Source organism: Bidens hawaiensis, unplaced genomic scaffold (assembly GCF_021521415.1).
Source record: "Bidens hawaiensis isolate Kalapana, Puna unplaced genomic scaffold, B.hawaiensis_p1.1 tig00046324_1, whole genome shotgun sequence".
Classification (NCBI taxonomy): Eukaryota; Viridiplantae; Streptophyta; class Magnoliopsida; order Asterales; family Asteraceae; genus Bidens; species Bidens hawaiensis.
Window position 1 is genome coordinate 102,249 of NW_027498276.1, and position 19,549 is coordinate 121,797.

General features: G+C 34.0%; 3 protein-coding genes across 6 annotated transcripts; all 3 read left to right on the forward strand.

The window, feature by feature from the left end:
- Positions 1-214: 214 nt before the first annotated feature.
- Positions 215-1,168, forward strand: LOC143596384 (small ribosomal subunit protein eS24z-like). The gene is made up of 5 exons (XM_077075171.1): positions 215-318; positions 431-472; positions 573-743; positions 855-941; positions 1,021-1,168. The coding sequence occupies exons 1-5, from the start codon at positions 244-246 to the stop codon at positions 1,054-1,056; spliced, it is 411 nt and encodes a 136-aa protein (XP_076931286.1). The 5' UTR covers positions 215-243; the 3' UTR covers positions 1,057-1,168.
- A 7,542-nt stretch (positions 1,169-8,710) lies between these two features.
- LOC143596391 (uncharacterized) lies at positions 8,711-15,498 on the forward strand. 4 transcript variants are annotated; one of them, XR_013146699.1, is made up of 12 exons: positions 8,711-8,866; positions 9,819-11,945; positions 12,374-12,515; positions 12,640-12,722; positions 12,806-13,044; positions 13,201-13,287; positions 13,376-13,475; positions 13,573-13,792; positions 13,875-14,511; positions 14,835-14,888; positions 14,980-15,100; positions 15,203-15,498. XR_013146699.1 is itself a non-coding variant. In XM_077075176.1 (10 exons), exons 2-9 carry the CDS (start codon positions 9,828-9,830, stop codon positions 14,489-14,491), a joined length of 3,606 nt encoding a protein of 1,201 aa, XP_076931291.1. In that variant the 5' UTR covers positions 8,711-8,866; positions 9,819-9,827; the 3' UTR covers positions 14,492-14,511; positions 15,203-15,498. The 4 variants fall into 4 exon arrangements, 1 of the variants encoding a protein (XP_076931291.1); XR_013146700.1 differs by having other exon boundaries at positions 9,827-11,945; XR_013146701.1 differs by lacking the exon at positions 14,835-14,888 and having other exon boundaries at positions 15,023-15,100.
- Positions 14,754-19,275, forward strand: LOC143596381 (small ribosomal subunit protein uS13z/uS13y/uS13x-like). The gene is made up of 7 exons (XM_077075167.1): positions 14,754-14,834; positions 15,023-15,077; positions 15,203-15,272; positions 15,370-15,525; positions 16,655-16,864; positions 18,737-18,925; positions 19,017-19,275. The coding sequence occupies exons 1-7, from the start codon at positions 14,754-14,756 to the stop codon at positions 19,120-19,122; spliced, it is 867 nt and encodes a 288-aa protein (XP_076931282.1). The 3' UTR covers positions 19,123-19,275.
- Positions 19,276-19,549: the final 274 nt, after the last annotated feature.

A 19,549-nucleotide genomic window follows, 5' to 3' on the forward strand; every position in this document is an offset into this window, starting at 1 on the left:
GGTGTTTGTGAACCGTTTTGGTGGTTTGATAAAATTTTAACGGATGAACATGAACAAGGTCTTGTTTGGTATGGTTTGGTAACTTTGGTTTGTTGAATGCGCAAGATATAGCTTTGAAGAACCGATTAGTTAATCTTGTTATGCATGTTGAATTTTACTAGTATATTCATTGTTTGTTAACAACCAAATCCGCGACACTGTTCTTAAATTTTAGTGTTTTTATTCTATGATTCAACAGTGAACATGGCGGACGCCAAGGCAGTTACTATCCGAACCAGGAAGTTTATGACTAACAGACTTCTTTCCAGGAAGCAATTCGTGAGTTCATATTTCAAAACACTTGCTTTTATTTTCAGTAATTCAATTGTAATCCTCGTTTCAACGCATCATTTAGATAATAATGACGACGGCATTTGTTATGTTAATTTAGGTTATTGATGTGCTTCATCCCGGAAGACCCAACGTTTCCAAGGTTCAACACTCTTCAACTACCAATCTGTTACAAATTACAATACGTGCTTCGGTTATATAATTAACTTTGTTTTTATGTTTTGTTAAACTGCTTTATAAAGGCTGAACTGAAAGAAAAGTTGGCAAGGATGTATGAGGTCAAAGATCCAAATGCCATTTTCGTATTCAAGTTCAGAACTCACTTTGGTGGCGGTAAATCAACTGGTTTCGGATTGATTTACGACTCAGTTGAAAACGCAAAGAAATACGAGCCGAAATACAGGCTTATCAGGGTAACTAATTACTAACCATCTTTACTTTTTTCTTTTTATGTTTGTGTTTTTAATTTGTTATCGTTTTTTTGTTTGTTTTTAGTTTTTTAATTAGTTTTCGGTTTTATGTAGAATGGTTTGGATACGAAGGATGAGAAGTCAAGGAAGCAGTTGAAGGAAAGGAAGAACAGGGCAAAGAAGATTAGAGGTGTAAAGAAGGTAAATAATTAATTATTTTTTTTATAATATTAATATTATTCAAGATTTATCAATATTTATACTTTATCTGATTGTGCAGACCAAGGCTGGAGATGCTGCCAAGAAGAAGAAGTAAGCTTTGAGAGGTTTTGTTGCGTTTTTTCAGCGTTTTGTTACATCTTTTTTAAACGTTTATCGGTTATTGCTATGTTGACGTGAACCGGATTTTTGTTAGAGACTCAGATGGCAAAAACATTGTCTGTAATTTTTGTTCGACTGTTTGTTTAATTTTGGATGGTTATTTGGATTTCTGTTTGCTAACGTTAACGGTGGAGACTTTTGTCTTGACTCGGTCCATACTAAAAAAAATTTATGCTATGACCCGTTTTCTCAAAACCGCAATCGTGTGTGTTTGCGTATGTATATTAGCAAGTGTTTGTCTTCAGATTTGAAACCAGTTAACAATTTGATACCGTATTCAGTTTTAAAAGCATTGCTCAAGATTGACGAGCTAAACCTTGGCTCGTTTTGATACCTTTGTTTAACGTGGCTCAACCAAAATTTTTGATTAGCTTGGTTTACTTGACCAAATTGCATTGTTGGCTTATTGTTTATACTTTAGAGCAGCAAATCCTCACACAATTGCTTAAAATCTTGTTTAAAAGTGGGTTGACGTTTTAAACTGCTTATATTTTTGGAGGTTAATTTTTCAATTTTAGACATGAAAGATGTTAAATTATAACGTTTTTTTTATTTTTTCATATAAATGTCAACTTTTGAAAAAAGAAAAATAATTTTCTTTTTGAGCATTTTTTATCTACTATTCACTTTTAACATTTTTATTTTATTAGTTTTGTCAATTCTATGAATATTTCCAATCATTTACTCTAATCACGAGCCAAATATGTAAACCCAAATTCGTTAATTAAGAAGTTAAATACGCAAACTACTTAAAATACAAATATGAATCGTTTGAATCGTTAGGTATTATTCATATTCATAAATGAACATAGACACAAATTTAAATTGGTCGACACAACACGGCACATAAATATATAGGTCGGTTAGGGTTGAAGAATTTCAACATGTGACACGATTAACACCCCCCTAATTATACTTATTGTTCATGTGGTCCATAATTGGATTCTGAATGTATGCCATTGTATGGTGGTTGTCTACTGGTTGATTATAGATGAAGGTGTGGACCATTTTCTTACAAATCAAAGTGTACTATAATGGCAGGTGGAATGTAGAAATTTCAAAATCCAACTAATGTATTTTCCGTCACATAATATATCATTTTTAATAAAAAAACATATTTAAAATAAATAATGTCTCTTTAAGGGGGGACGGGGCACCGCGTGATGGAGCTCCCATCACGCGTGGTGTCTTTCTCCACACCGCCACCGCCCCCTTGTCACGCGAATTTGGGCATATTTGCGTGATGGGTGTCACGCGTGAGATGGGATGGAAACCAAGAAATTTATCCGTTGGGAGGGGGGTGGTTATGACCGTTGAGGGGGAGCCGTCGCCGGAAGTGATGGATCGCCGGAAGGGATGGGTCACCGGAAAAATAACAGGGAAGAAGGAGTTGTGCTGCGTTTTGTTAGTATTATTATTATTATTATTATTATTATTATTATTATTATTATATTTTAAATACAATTTACACATGTAACCCCTTAACTCTCACATTTCTTTTAAACAGAATTTAGAATAATTTACGAATTAAACCTTGAACTTTTGAATGCTATAAAAATGATATAAAAGTCGGCTAAGTTGGCGGAAACGTGACGAGGCCTATATCAACCATTTTTTTGTCGGTTTTTATTTATTTATTTATCTTTGTAACATTTAATCTTACAAAAAAAAAACAAAACAAAAACAAAAAAAATTCCATCACACACCACCACACCACACCACCACCTCTAGTAAAAAACCAGTACATGTGATGGATTTGGGGTTGGTGATGTGGCACCATTTGATTGGGTGGGTGTGTGATGAGTGATACCACCACATCCACAACCCCTCCCCCCTAATCATTCACACTTTATGACACTTACGGGCTTTGTTGTAGTAACACATGTGCCTTTATAACGTCCTATAGTGCCTAGAGGGATAGTGTAGGGACTTTATATGTCCCTATAATACCTCATTACACATGACATTTTAAGATATGGTTATTCGGCACCAAAGATGGTAGCGTAAAGCGTGACGGAACCGAAACCTTTTTTCTATATTGTAAGGCCCCGTCACCGGTGGCCCTACTTTAGCGTTGGATTTACTCATAAACGCAGTTCTAAATATCAGAGTTAATTAAAACATTCGCGGAATTTAAAAACTTTCATAAAACATTTCATAACAAAACACGTCTTGTCTTAAAACATCATTTTGTCTTTCAAAATAAACGAAACATTAAACTTAAACGTCTTGAGTCTTTCGATGCCAGCCTCTTATTCAGTGCCACGCGTCTCCTCAAGCGAGCTGCCTCATCCTACTCACCTGCGTGCATACTAAAAGTCAGCTACGCTGAGTGAGTTCTAGTTAATCATACACTATACAATACACATAAACTTATATTCTTTCATTCATACTTTCTTACTTTCATACTTTCTTTTGTATTAACTTACTTTCATATCTTACGTTATAAAGAGCATTACGCCCTACATTCCTCGAGTATTATTAGGGCTCGGTACCCTCCTTCCTCGAGTATTATTAGGGCTCGGTACCCTCCTTCCTCGAGTATTATTAGGGCTCGGTACCCTCTTTCCTCGAGTATTATTAGGGCTCGGTCCCTCTTTCCTCGAATATTAGTAGGGTTCGGTTCCCTAGTTCTCGAATATTAGTTGGGTTCAATTCCCTCTTCGTTACCATACAACCATCCTTTCCTTCTTTTATTAACTTTATCACATTCATACACATAAGCATACATATCATACTTACCTTATACTTAGCGTTACAACCTGACAGTACGTGCAATATCCGAAGATCGTTCACGTACCATCAAGCAATCATTCATACATATCACATCATTCGCATAAGGCATACACTTATCTCTTAAGATAAGCGTATTAACAAACATATCGAGTATGCACACAGCCCCGAAAACATAACACATAAATGGGGCTAGAAACTCACCTGAACACGGTTACGTTTACCGTTAATCGTAATCCCTTTCCTCAGTTGTGCACGGCTGACTGTATAACAAGTATACATATCAATTAACTATCACTACTTATATCATCTTTCTAGTCTTAATTACTACCCACAACGAACGGGGGTCCGGGGGCAGCGCCCCTGGCAGCGGGGTCTAGGAGCGGCAGCCCCTAGCAGGGTCCAAGGGGCAGAGCCCCTGGCTGGGGTCGAGTTGCCAGGTCAGCTTGGAAAAATTTTATTTACATTAACTGTCTTAACACATTTTTCATTAGTTTTTTTTTTTTTTTTTAATTTATTTTCTAATCGAACTTGGCTTTAGGCGAAGTTAAACCTTAGGCGAACTTAGCTTTAGGCGAAGTTGTCATCAGGCGAACTTGGCTTTAGGCGAAGTTAAGCCTCAGGCGAACTTAGCTCTAGGCGAAGTTGTCATCAGGCGAACTTAGCCGTAAGCGAAGTTATCAATTAGGCGAACTTGGCCTCAGGCGAAGCTATCGCTTTGAAGGCGAAGTTATCGCTTTGCAGGCGAAGTTGCCCAGATCAGCCGCTGTTTTGGTTTTTATTTGAGTATTTTGGCGATTTCAACACCCTTGTTAAGGTTCGACATCACCCACTACGCTTCCCGACCATTTTCGGTCGTATCTACACTATAAAACTTGGATCTTTAAACTTCAAAGATCAAGAATCATACCTTTCTGAGCTTGTTTGGATCTTGTTTAACTTGTTATCACAACTAATCGCTCTCTCTCTCATATCTGGCTCGGTTCTTCCCTCAGCCGGCGGCGGTGTTGGTGTGTGGTGTGTGTATTTTGGAGTGTTAGAGAATATGGTGAAATGAAAGATATTTTAGAGTTTAGGGGATATTTATATCCCTTAAATCCCATGGACCTAAGGCCCATTCTCATTTAACCCATCTCAATTAATCCAAGTCCATGATCCGCTCCTTACTCGATATCCAAAATTAACGCGAAATCACTAAACATAACTTTCTTTATTCAACATTAAAATTTTAGGATGTTACATATATGATTTTCGTTTCTCACATATTTGAGAAGTTTTGTTATTTTGAGTCCGGACATCGAAATTAATCAAAATCTAAATATTAAGTTATTAAAAATATATATATTGCTTAACAAGAACTTAAATATGTTTTTTTATATTACATATCTTTATTTTATATATTTAAAATGAGTGTAGTTATAAGAAGTATTTTTTGTATAAATATTTCTTATTAATTTCATCCAAACTCAAGTATACATTATGAAGAAAATGTTGGAGCTTTTGAGACTAGTTCAATAATAACCTATTTATATGTGGTCCATTATGGACTAAATTATTGAACCACCTATATATGGAGGAAAAGTAAACGGACTAAATTATTTGGTTTTAATGTTTACAGGCGGTTAGGCTATCTGTAGTGGATGAGCTATAAAATGGGATGACTTGAGTCATGTGGCGCCTAGTCAGTAAAAGATATGTTTTTATTTTAGATGTGTAATGGTGTTGTAGGACCCTGGAGTACAAGTTTCTTCATGATTTATATAATCAAACACTTAAATCACCAAAGGTTTCCATTTATTTAACTAACCAAATAACCAATCGACAAGTATTATAATGAATCACAACCAAAAGAAACACGACTAGATTCGAGTTATAAACACACCCACAAAACTAAACAAAATAAGACTTGTTCATAACGGTTCCCAATCCAATATTTCATTTCCTTCACATCTTTGGGCTTCAAGTCCATCACAGTCTATCGGGCACCTGAGAAAACTTTTTGGTTTACCCATCCTTGTGATACTGTTAAATAGCATAGATTGACAAATCTTATCAAGAGTCAGTATTGTTGTTAAAATTACATAATTTATGATAAATATATAAGCATCAGACGGTCGTTTAGAATTAAGTCACACATAGTACTACATTAGACGGCCTTGTCTCATTTAATGTATTGAATACCCATGAAACAAACAACTTATATGATAAAGAAAAGACATTGACTGAATATGAAAGTGATTGAAACAGATTTTAGTAACTTAACATAATTGAATTTGATAGAAAAAACGTTTCTCTCTTAATTGTTAATAATGAATTATTGTTTTTACTCTTTTTTTCCTCTTTATTTGACTCTTGAAACTACTATTAACTTTGGTTATTAACAATTATAGAAATCTTTAATAATAGAAGATTGTAGTTATTTGATGACTTATATACTTTAATTAATATATAATGTTAATAAATATAGTAAAAGTGACTCTTTTTTTTCTTTTCAAAATGGTGTAAAAATTTAACTATAATGGGTCTAATTTTCTAGCTGTTACAACTTAAATTTACCCTAAGTACACATATGCTAAGAACTAATACCAGGATGCAATAAAGATTAACTAATCGAACAATTAACTCGTATTATTATCGAATTGAAATAACAAAGTGATTACAACAAGAATTGAAAAAGAATTGAACGAAATCGAAAGTGAGCCCTAAAACAGTGTTCTTCCCTCTTTTACAAGCTCTAATGTGTACTAACAAACTGACTTTTAAAGTTGATAAGATTAGCCCTCCAACTTATTCAACTAATTATATCTCACCTAAAAGGTTTCAACTACGAGAATAGCTCCATCTTGTCCCTAAATTATTCCTAAGTTGACAACAAAGTGATTAAGATGAGAATTTCTAAATAATTAAACGAAATCAAAAGTGAGCCCTAAAACCGTGTTTTACTCTTTTTACAAGCTCTAACGTCTACTAACAAACGGAATTTCAAAGTTGACATGATTAGCCCTACAACTTTACCCAACTAATCACATCTCACCTAAAAGATTTCAACTATAAGAATAGTTTCATCTGGTCCCTAAATTATTCCTAAGTTGACAACAAAGTGATTACGATGAGAATTACTAAAGAATTAAACGAAATCGAAAGTGCGCCCTAAAACCGTGTTTCCCCCCTTTTACAAGCTCTAATGTTTACTAACAAACTAACTTTCAAAGTTGATAAGATTAGCCCTCCAACTTTACCCAGCTAATCATATCTCACCTAAAAGGTTTTGAGCTACGAAAATAGTTCCATCAAGTCCCTGAAGTATTCTTAACTTGACATTAGACAACCAAACTATACAACATATTACTTGTAAAGTAAATGGTTAAAAATGAGTTTTCACTCTTCACTTCATTCTTGTTAATTCTCTTAGTTGAAAGACTTAAGCTTATATTATGTTCATTTAAACAAAAACATCAAACTCACAAAAAATTCAAAAAATCGTTTTCAAGAAGTAAAACGTTTTCTAGCGGAGCTGAAGATATAAAGTCTACAGGGAGAGATAACTATAAAAAAAATCACGCCAACAATACAAATTGAAAAAAACTTGTAAAATTTTAACGTATAAAACTACTTCAGTTATATTTCGTGTTATAGTTTAATTATGTTATAACGTATAATTACCAAATTGCCACCACACATTTTTCTTTCCTATTCTAGAGAGTTAATATACAGAAAACATATTATCATGGTATTCCTTAAATATGCAGTAGCATGCCAATTTTTTATTACTATTATTATTTTTCCAACGTATTATATATGTTTCAAACAGACCACGAGGAATGGATCACCCAATATTTTAAAGCAATATTTACATGGCAATAAACCATTATTGTTATATATATAACCTGCATAAGACTAATAGATAACAGCAGTCAAACTAATTTGTATATACTTGTTTTTAAAATTTCAGAAAAAACTGCTTAAGTATTAACCACTCTTTTTTTTAATCATAAATGAACCAACTAGTTTTAAATATGCTAGATAAAACAGTAAAAACCAAAGCAAAACAGATAGAAAACCATCAATACCTTCTTTATTTGAGTCATATATTATTAATAGCATTGCATATGAATTTAAGTGTGTAAACGAGTTGAACCTTATCTAGCCCGAGTCGAGCATGCGCCTCAAACAAAGCCCGTTTAGTTAACGAGCCCGAGCTCCTTGCATGAGAAGATCATTTAGGTTCGTCAAGCCTTAACAAACCTTGTGTATTAGTTTCATATGGCACTACCTAGCTCAAGCCGAGCTTTGGCTTGTTTAAGAGACTACACACCTGCTTCAGTCGAGCTTACGCCCGTTTAAGGTTTTCTTAAAATCTTTAAAAATATTTAAAAATGTATGTAAGTTAGTTAAAAAATAATAAACGAGCCGACCCCGAGCTTAAAAAAACGACTCACGAAGTAAATTCGAGTTCTCATAAGTCAAAACGAGTCTAGCTTTGGCTCGTTCAAGATACTACAAACGAGCTCGACCCGAGCTTATGCTCGTTTAAGGTTTTCTCAAAATCTTTAAAGATATTTAAAAATGATATAAACTAATTAGTTATCAATAAATAATAAACGAGCCGTGCCCGAACAAAGCTTGAGCTTGAACATCAACTCCCGAGCCAAACTCGGACTTTTGTAAGTTAAAACGGGCCAAGCTCGAAAACAATGAATATCACAAAATTATAAAAATTGTTGTTAACATAACAGCATCTTGCAGGTGAAGACTGTTTTCATACCCTTTTTCTTTTAAGTAAATTAAAGATTAAAGATTAAAGATTTTAGAATCATAACCTAAAAATTGATTATTTCATCCATCCATCCATCCATCCATCCATCCACCAAAGACAAAGAATTCCCAAATTCCCAAATGTTTCTTTCTTTCTCTCACTAAAACCCCCAATTCATTCTCTCTCTAAACTCATCACCCACCAAATGTATCTGCACTGAAATCCAACATCCCCTGTTTCTTGATCCCATTTTCAGGTACCAATTTCATCAATTTCACCTGTTTTTGTTTCAAATTTGATGTAAAGTTTCAATCTTTATAGTTTGAAACTGCATTTGTGATGTGGGTTATTTACCAACCCACCATAGGGTTTGATCTTTCTTGAATTGGTTATTATTTGTTTTTGATAATCTTGAATTATGTTCAAATTTGCTATAAAGTTTCAATTTTTATGGTTTGTAAGTGCATTTGTGATGTGGGTTATTTACCAACCCACCATAGGGTTTGATCTTTCTTGAATTTGCTATTATTTGTTTTTAGATAATCTTGAATTGTTTACAATTTTGCTATAAAGTTTCAATTTTTATGGTGTGATGGTGCATTTGTGATGTGGGTTGTTAAATGTTAAGTAACCCTAGGGTTTGATCTTCTCTTGAATTTCTTATTATCTGTTTTTAGATAATCTTGAATTGTTTCCAATTTTTCCATAAAGTTTCAATTTGTATGGTTTTTAAGTGCATTTGTGAAGTAACCATAGGGTTTGGTCTTTCTTGAATTTGTTATCATATGTCTTTAGATAATTATGAGTTGCTTACAATTTTGCTATAAAGTTTCAATTTTTATGGTTTGAAACTGCATTTGTGAAGTAACCATAGGTCTTGATCTTTTCTTGAATTTCTTATTATTTGTTTTTAGATAATCATGAATTGTTTCCAATTTTCCATAAAAATTCAATTTTAATGGTTTGAAAGTGCATTTGTGAAGTAACCATAGGGTTTGATCTCTCTTGAATTTGTTATCATCTTTATGAATTGTTTACAATTTTGCCATAAAGTTTCAATTTTTATGATTTGAAAGTGCATTTGTGATGTAGGGTTATTAAGTACCCTGAGGTCTGATCTTTCTTGAGATTCTTACTAATTTTTTTGAAATATTCATGAGTTTGTAACAACTGAGATATGTTTTTGATGTTAACTGTTGTTGTGTTAGGTTGTCAGGATGAAACTGAGATCAAATAGGGTTTTCAAAAGGGAAAAACCCAAAATCCAGAAAAGTTTCAAGAATAAAGGTTATTCATTGCGGTCTAATAAATCAAAAAATGGTAAAAAGGTTGATACTTGTTATGAAAATCTTGAAATGGGTATGAAAGGACTAAATAGTGATGATAAAGGGTTGTTTTTGGGGTCAGAGGTTTTGGATCCTATGGAAGATTTGGATGTTTCTTGTCCCAAAGAGGAAACCGAGGAGGAAGAGGTAAACGAGTCAATGTCTGTGAATTTGAGTGAAATGGACGTCGGTGTCAAGGAAGAAGACGAAAGTTTGGAACTTGAAGCGTTGGATGAATGTAAAGTTACGGAAGAAAAAGGTAGGTGTGGGAAGAAAAAGAAAAATGTTGGGAGTTTAAAGGAAGTTGAAAGTAACCAAGAAAAGATTGATGTTGTTGTTGTTGATGATGTAAACGATGATGACGATGACGATGCTGCTGCTGATGATGATGACGATGATGATGATACAATTACGGTTATGGCCTTGAAACGTAAGAGAAGGAGGAAAAGGATAAAGGTGGAAGCTTTGAGTTCGGAATGTAACGTAAGAGATAAAACCAAGAAAGTTGTGAAAGAGGATGATCGGGTTAGTGGTGGTGACGTGGCTGTTGATGATGGTTTCAAGTCAGTGGTTCTTGGATTAAAACGATCAGATGATGTACCAAAGAGTATGCTAAAACATGAGACCAAAAAAGAAAACAAGAGACCAAAAAAGAAATTAAAGAAGCAAGAAAAGCCTTGTAAGCTTCAGGCTACCACTAGTGGCGATGTTGTAGCAGCGGTTGATGGTGGTTCCAGGACGGTGGTTCTTGGTTTGATATCAGGTGATATACCAATAAATATGCTAAAACGTCGTGGAAGGCCTCCAAAGGCGCTTACAGAAGGCGAAAACACGAAACCGAAAAAGAAATTAAAAAAACGGGAAAGACCTTGTAAACTTCAGAGTGAAATTACAACGTTACCCTTGAGTGAAATACCAAGTACAAAACTAGAACGTCGTGGAAGACCGCGTAAAGGTGTTATTGTCAAGAAAATCGAACGTCGTGGAAGACCCAAGAAAATGGAAGCAAGAACTTTAGCAGCAAATATGGTTAAAATGAGAAAAAGGAAGCTCATGTCGGTTAAAAAAAGTCTGAAGATTGGTAAAAATGAGAACTTTGAAGAAAATAGTGACCAAATTGTTCGGAATCTAGCTGGTAGGAAGCAGTTGAAACAGTTACTAAGAGAGAAAATATCAAATTTATTTTCGAAATGCGGATGGACGGTTGATTTAAGACAAAGGCAAGAAAAAACATACCTAGATGCAGTGTATATTGAACCTAATGGTAAGAGATCACACTGGTCAATAACGGCAGCGTATGCTAAATTAAAGCAGAAAATTGAAAACGGTGAAGCTGATGATTGTGAAACGTCTGCCTTTACACCGATACCCGAAGAAGAAATCAGTATGCTTTTTAGACAACCTCGTAAAGTACGCAAGCATGAAAGGAGGAAAAAATTGAAGAATGCAAAGAAGGGTAAAATCGTCACCGGGAAAAAGAAGAAACTTGGTAAGAATAAGAAGTCAAAAGATGTGTCAAAGAGGAAAATGTTATTCAAGCCACGTGAGAACGGGGACAAACAAGACAACAAGGGTGTTTCGGTAATTAAGAAGCGTAATCTTTTATCATGGATGATTGATTCGGGCGTTATTTTGGCGGGAACGAAGGTTGAGTATGGAAAGACTAGAAGACAAAAAAGGTCTTCTGAGGGTGTTATTACTAATGATGGGATTCGTTGCGGTTGTTGTAATGAAATTATGGGAATAACTAAATTTGTAGGTCATTGTGGAGGAAATTTGAAATTTGGTCGGTTTTTTGATGATTTGTATTTGGAATCGGGAATGTGTGTTAGAAAATGTTTGTTGGATTCATGGAAAAAAGAAGAGGAATCAGATATTATTAACTTTAATGTTGATATTCAAGAAGATGACCCGAATGATGATACATGTAATATTTGTGGAGACGGCGGGGACTTAATTTGCTGTGACGGATGCCCTTCGACTTTTCATCAAAGTTGCCTTGATGTCCAAGTAATTACTATTTCTTACATTTGATTATAAAGTTTCTTGCTTTCTTAAGTTTTTGATTTTTTGTAACTGGTTAATGTAATAATCAGGATCATTTCAGTACTTCCAAATAATTATAAACTTTAGTATTATTTGAGGGTAGTTTTGGCATTTATTATATGTAATTATATGATTACATACATGTAAGTTGGTTATTACATATGCGTAATCACAAACTTGCATATAATAAATGACGAAACTACCCTATAATAATATTAAATAAATATATATATTAAATAAATAAATAAAATGATTTGACTGTTAGGAGTTTTTGAGGTTCTTAAAATTAAAACTAGTTATTTTTTTCTTTAGATTAATTGATTTAAGACGAAGTGAGCATTCGAATACATGTTAGACAGATTTTTACCACCGTTTGACTTTGCGTGTTGTAGAATTTTCCTACGGGAGATTGGAACTGCGTATACTGCTCATGCAAATTCTGTGGAGTTGTTTCCGATTCTACCCCTCAAGTTGAAAACTTGCATGATGAAATCACCTCACAAATGCTCTCATGCTGTTTGTGCGAGGAAAAATGTATGTGATCGACTGATCGTATATAATAATTAAGAAAAAAACGTTTCTTTATTTATCTTATCTTGAATAACTTTATAATACTATATATATTGCTATCAAAGTTACAAGCTTTTGAATGTAACAGTCCACCAATTGTGCGTTCAAGAAACCGAAGATGTAAATCAAGATTTAAAAAGACAACCTTTTTGCGGAAGGAAATGCCAGGAGGTATAACTTATAATTATAAAATTAGAAAATAATAATTGATGTTGCATGATATAAAAATCTGATTTTTATTATTTATTTGTTAGCTCTTTGAGCGCCTCCAGGCGAATCTTGGGGTGAAATACGAACTTGAAGACGGGTTTTCATGGACTCTACTTAAACGTTCTGAAATCGACCAAGATTTTAGTGTTCCTGAAAGTCAACTAAAAATTGAACATAATTCCAAATTGGCCATTGCATTCTCTGTAATGGATGAATGTTTTGTCCCAGTTGTTGATGAGAGAAGTGGCACCAATATCATCCGTAACGTTGTGTATAATTGCGGGTAGGCGTCGAAACTCGAAATAACTATATTTGTTTTAATGTTTGATGTGAAGCAGTTCACTTTATTTAAGTTGCCATTAAAAGAGTTGGTAAATTTTTAATACTATTAATTGTTATTTATTGTAATGATTACACATACTTGGAACCTATTTTTCAGGTCAAACTTCAAGCGATTGAATTATGCGAGCTTCTTAACCGCGGTTTTGGAGAAAGATGACGAATTTATCACAGCAGCATCCATAAGGTTACAATCTTTAACTTCCAGTTATAATATGTTATACCAAAGAGTTTATATAGTAAGAATTTATCATTTTAATTATTATTTATGACAGGATACACGGTTATCGGTTAGCAGAAATGCCTTTTATCGGTACTCGACACATTTACAGACGTCAAGGAATGTGTCGCCGCCTTTTGGATGCAATCGAATCCGTATGTCGCCTATAATAAATTACAATTACAGTTATTTTATTATTTCCATAATAAAATCATATAACAGCTTTTTATATTATTATAATAATATTTTCAGACTCTTTCTTCTTTTGGCGTGGAAGAGCTAATAATACCTGCCATTCCCGCACTTCTGCAAACGTGGACCGATGTGTTCGGGTTCATGCCACTTGAAGACTCACAGAAGCAAGTGATGAAACGCATGAGCATGATAGTGTTTCCGGGGATAGATATGCTTAAAAAGCCGCTTGTTCATAATCAGTCTGCTGACGTGGCAGCATGTCATACTTCACCTGCAGGTACTCGTGAATATTTGTTTTTTCAATCTTTTTTTGAACAACAAACTTTTGATTCTGAAACCGTGTGATCAAATGTTTACAGGGGTCGTTGAAGATAGTATTGTTTATGAACGAAAGGAAGAAACGGTTTCTTTAATGGATGGTTGCAGCAGTCCCGACCATAATGACGAAAATACCCCTCAAGTCGAAACAACTTCATCAAACGCGACAGATTGTAAACCAATGGAAAAAGAAACCGTGTTAACTGATTGTTGCAGCTGCCCGGATCTCGAAAATGTAAATGGTGTGAACAACCTATGCGACTTAAATCTTCCAGACGGTCAAACTTCTGTTGACTCCGAGTCGTTTCCGGATTGTACTATTGGACCGAGTTCTTTGGAGTCCGGGGTTTGCGGGAACCCTGAATTGTCAGAATTAAAGTTAGATGCTGAAGCTGAAGATGACGGTGTTCCTGTGGTCAAAGTCAACCCGTCTCCGTTGACTTCTGAATCGGTTCTGAAAAACACGTTTGACCTGAATCTGGACCCTACTGTAGTTGAGACCGATGTGCATATTATTATTGATGATTCTGTCCAGTGTGAACCTCGACCGTGCGTTAAGTCATTCGAGTTATCTGACTCGAGGTCTCAGGTTGACCAGAGTGCTGGAGGTCAAACTGATTCCAAAATATGTGAATGTCAACCCCTTGTCATGCATTGACTCCGTTTCGTGAACCAATGGTAATATCTATGATTATAATTATGATTACAAGGTTGTGCATGGGCCGGTTTGGTCATTCTCGGGCTTAAACCGACCCAAAAACCGAAAATTCGGTTTCGGTTTTGCTTTTGCTAATTGGGCTTGAAGTTTTTGGGCCAAAAAATGGCCCAAAGTAATGAATTTGGGCCTGAAACTTTGTGCCTATTTTTTTTTTTGTTAATAAATGAATAATTTAGTACTAAAAATGTAATTTATCATTTAAATGGTGCTTGCATTAAAAGGGTATTTTGCATGCACTATTATGTTTACAGTTCCATTTCTTATTCGGCCCGTTAACTTGCAGGTAGGTTTATTGCAGTTAGATAGACTTCAGTAGCAGATGAATAAGATATTAATGGTTGCATGTTAACAACAACAACAACAATAATAATAATAATAATAATCAACCACTGGCAGCTTTTTGTAGATTTTTCTTTTGTAATTTATAGGATTTTTTTTGTTATCGAATGACTGGCAAAAAATGGTTTCCAGAATCCGACGCTGTTTTGGAACCCGTATGATTATGCATATGAAAATATAGAGGCTGGCAACAAGGATCTTTATTTTAAGGTAAATCGAACGCTTTCCTTTTTTTCTTGTATGCGTTTTTTTTTAATATTTCGGTTTTAGAGTGTTTATTAGTTGTTGGTGGTTTATTCGGTTAATATGCAGTATGGTTTAGCCGTTTAGGAGATTTTAGCTGGGAGCAAGTTGTGGGATCGCGCTTGATGCTGACGGTTGTGTATATTAGTTTAGTTTGTTTGAACATCATAAAATGCTTGTACAAGTTGTTGCCCTTTTTTATATTTGTTTTTTTTTTTAAATATTATGTTATGTAGGTTGTTAATTGTTAGTTCTCTTGATGTTGTTCTTGTGATTTTCGTTCGCATATGGTCCAGTTGTATATTAATCTTCTGTTTGTCCACCGCGGTTCATGCAAGATGTGTTCACGAACGCTTATCGAATGAGATTTTCTGTTCGTTTTGTTCATTAAGGTAGTGTGTTCACGAACACAAATAAAATCGGTAGAACCTAGAGATTGAGATCGATGTGTTAATAATTGTGAATGTTGATAAAGGTAATGGGAACAATTTAAAAACAATGTATGAATGTGATATCTTATTTTATGTTATGGGTAATAAATTAAAGAATATAAAATGTTTAGACAACATAAATAAAAGTACAAAAAACTTTCATGAACAACATATCGAACATTTATGAACACATTATCGAACGTTTATGAACACATTACCGAACATTCACGAACACAATTGAACAAACGGGGCCTCTGTTCATGTTCGTTTGTTTAATAAATCTAACAAAATTTCATGTTAATGTTCGTTTATTTATTAAATGAACAAACATAAGTGAACTGCCTAACGAACGATTCATGAACTATTCGCTGAACGTTCAGCTCATTTATAGCCCTACTGGTTAGAGGTGCACAAATCGGGTTTTTCAAATACGGTTCCGGGTATGACCGGCGATGGAAAATTGGGTATTGGTAATACCAGGGTCGGGTTCGGGTATGCCTCTAAAAACCATACCCTATGCATCAGGTTCGGGTCGGGTATAGAACCATGTATTCTAAAACTGAGTATTTGAATACCCAGCTTCGAGTATTGAAAAAACTCTGTTTTCAGACTTTTTTCCGGGTAGAGATTGGGTTTTTTAAGAGGTTGCACTTTTTAGTGGTATTTTTTGGGTCTTTTCGGGTATTTCATAAACTTGGTTTCGGGTATGGAACCGGTTCCAGTTTTCAGGTATTACCGGGTACAAATCGGGTTTGATTCAGGTACATGTTTTGATACTGAAATGCATATCCTATGTACGGGTATTAAAAACCTGGGTATAAAAAAATCAGTTCTGGGTTCTTTTATTCTAGTAAATAGCAATTACTAATTAGTCAAGGAAATGAGGCCCATACATTAGACTAATTGTGGGCAACTAAATGAGGCCCAAAGTAAAGTAACTTAACAAGGCCTTCATATGATGTATATAATCCTCTCACTGAAACTAGGGTTTATAATAATAATATCAGAACAAATACAACATATCAAAGCACCAGCCGCCACCACCTGCAACCATGGTGAGTCATTAATCATTCAATATCTCAACTCTCAGCTACCTGAAACTGGTTTGTGTTGATGGGATTTGTTTATTATTACTGCAGTCACTCGTCGCAAATGAAGACTTTCAGCACATTCTTCGTGTCCAGAACACCAACGTTGACGGCAAGCAGAAGATTATGTTCGCCATGACTTCTATTAAAGGTATTGGACGCAGGTTTGCTAATATTGTCTGCAAGAAGGCTGACGTCGACATGAACAAGAGGTATGTAGTAGCCTAATTATTATTATTATTATTATTATTATTATTTTGTACTGTATTTGTTGTTGAGATCTGGTTATTGATGTTACTTAAACCCTTATTAAGTTTAGATTAGTTGCAAGCCTGCGTTTAGCTCAAATTTTACTTATTAGTTAAACAATATCTATCATAATATATATATACACACACACACATTTATGTTTGAAACATTAAGGGGGTGTTTTGGCTAGCGTTTTTAACAAAGTTTATATCTTTTTAGCTTTTTTTAACAAAATAAGCTTAACTTGGTGTTTGGTTTAGCTTTTTAAGCTTATGCTTATTAGCTTATATACTCTAAAGAAGCTTATTTGAAGATGGTTTTTTAGCTTATTTGAAGAAGCTTATTTGTGTGAGGGTGTAAATTACTCATTTGACTTCAAATGGTGGTGGATTAATAATTATTGAAGCAACTTGTTACTGTAGAAAATCAAAGAATGGTGGATTTAACAACTTATTAAGACGCATAATTAACTTGTAGAATATAAGCTAATCCAAACATTTAAAAATAACTTACCAAATAATAGAAAATAAGCAATAAGCTACTTTTAAATATAAGCATAAGCCAAAAAAATATAAGCTAGGCCAAACACCCTTTTAGTACATAACCAATTTTTATACAATTTTACAATAATATTTGTCTGTATAAGTTTTTATAAAAACTTAAAATGGGCCAAGGCAGTGCTTGAACTCATTATGTATTTTCCCTTTTAAAATGATATGTACCGTGAACGAATGAAGAATTTTTTTTTCAATCATAAATAAAACATTGATAGAAAATTGTACAGAAACAGCAGCACTAAATAAAATTCATGGTATCCTTTTTCTCCATATATAAATTCTGCACAATATTAAAGTTACCAATATTTCCAATATCGGTCCTCGACCGATATTTGATATTTTTTCTCATTACTGCTTAGTACATAACTAATTTATATACAATTTTACAATTTTATTTTTAGTAATAATTTTTTTTAAAACTTAAAATTGGCCAAGGTGGTGCTTGAGCTCATTTGCATTACCTTAAACAAGCCAAAGCTGGACTTGATATCAATACATAGTGGTTTAAAGCTCGAGCTTGAAAACTAAACGAGCTTTATTTGATGCTTAGTCTTGTTTGCACTTCTAGTTGTTTTTTTGTGAATGATTCATGAACTTTTAACATGTTGTTAATCTTTCGTTACTTTTCTAATAGTGGTGCATCTTTAGCTAAGCAGTTAATGCGGAAAAATATCGGATATCGTTTAAGGACCGTTATATGAGATATCGATTATCGCAGTGAGATATCGGTGGGATATCGGTATATTTTAATGTCATGTAAAATTCATATATATAGCAATTTAATACTAATAATTCAGTATAGTCTCCTACCATTAACAAATTAACCTTTTGCAAATTGAAAAACACTAACAATCGTAGCAAGTAAGAATTGATTAAGACGTAAAACACTAACATTGAACACTAAAAGTTAATAATTAAGATTTTAAACACTGATATCAAGAAAATTGGTGATATATTGGTCAAATATAGTCCTATATCGGTCAATATCGTCGATATTATTGGTACTGATATTCTGAACCATTATTTTGATTTATATATCGCCAATGGACCGATAACCGATATATCACTGATATATTGTTGATATATCGGCGATATCGACTGCATAGATTTTTAGACTGTTACTTTTCTGGCGTATGTTTGCATAATATGATGCACCACATTAATATGTGGTGTGTTTATCAAATACTTTTTATGAAATTATATTTTTTTTATAATGAGACATTTTTTATCATATTTTTTTTACAGAAATTAAGTTTTTTTGAACATTCATTTTTACAGGGCTGGAGAACTTTCAAGCGCTGAGATTGATAACCTGATGACCATTGTGGCTAACCCACGCCAATTCAAAATCCCAGATTGGTTTTTGAACAGGAAGAAAGATTACAAGGATGGGAAGTACTCACAAGTCACTTCAAATGCTCTTGACATGAAGTTGAGAGATGACCTTGAACGTTTGAAGAAGATCAGGTTCGTCTTATATTTTCTATTTGAACAAGTCAATTTTTGTGTTTGTTTTTATGCATCATATGTAAATGTTTTTGTACTTGTTTACATTCAGGAACCATCGTGGTCTTCGTCATTACTGGGGTCTCCGTGTGCGTGGACAGCACACCAAAACCACTGGCCGTAGAGGAAAGACTGTTGGTGTGTCAAAGAAGAGATAAGTTATTTCTTGTTTTTGAAACTATGTTACTTTTCGGGTTTAGACATTCTCATGAAATTTTGAACGTTTTGGGTTACGTTGTTTTGTCATCGTTATACTTGTACCTCTGCCGTTTGTTTGAGACGTCGGGTTTTTATGAAATGGATAATTTATGAAATTTGGGATTTGTTTTATTGTATTTTTTATTTAATTTTGTGCATCTTTTTTGTTTTTATGTTTGTATCAAATTTCGACAAATATTTTACTTGTTTGTGAAACATCATGTATGATTGTTTCATAGCAATTCGCAACCCACTCACATTGCACATTCGGCTTTACTTCATGTACCGCTTGATACCATTCTAACCTCATACTGACCGAAAATTAGATGAAGAACAAAACATGCTAAACTCCATAAACTAGAGAGCTTGATACACCGTGTTTTAGGG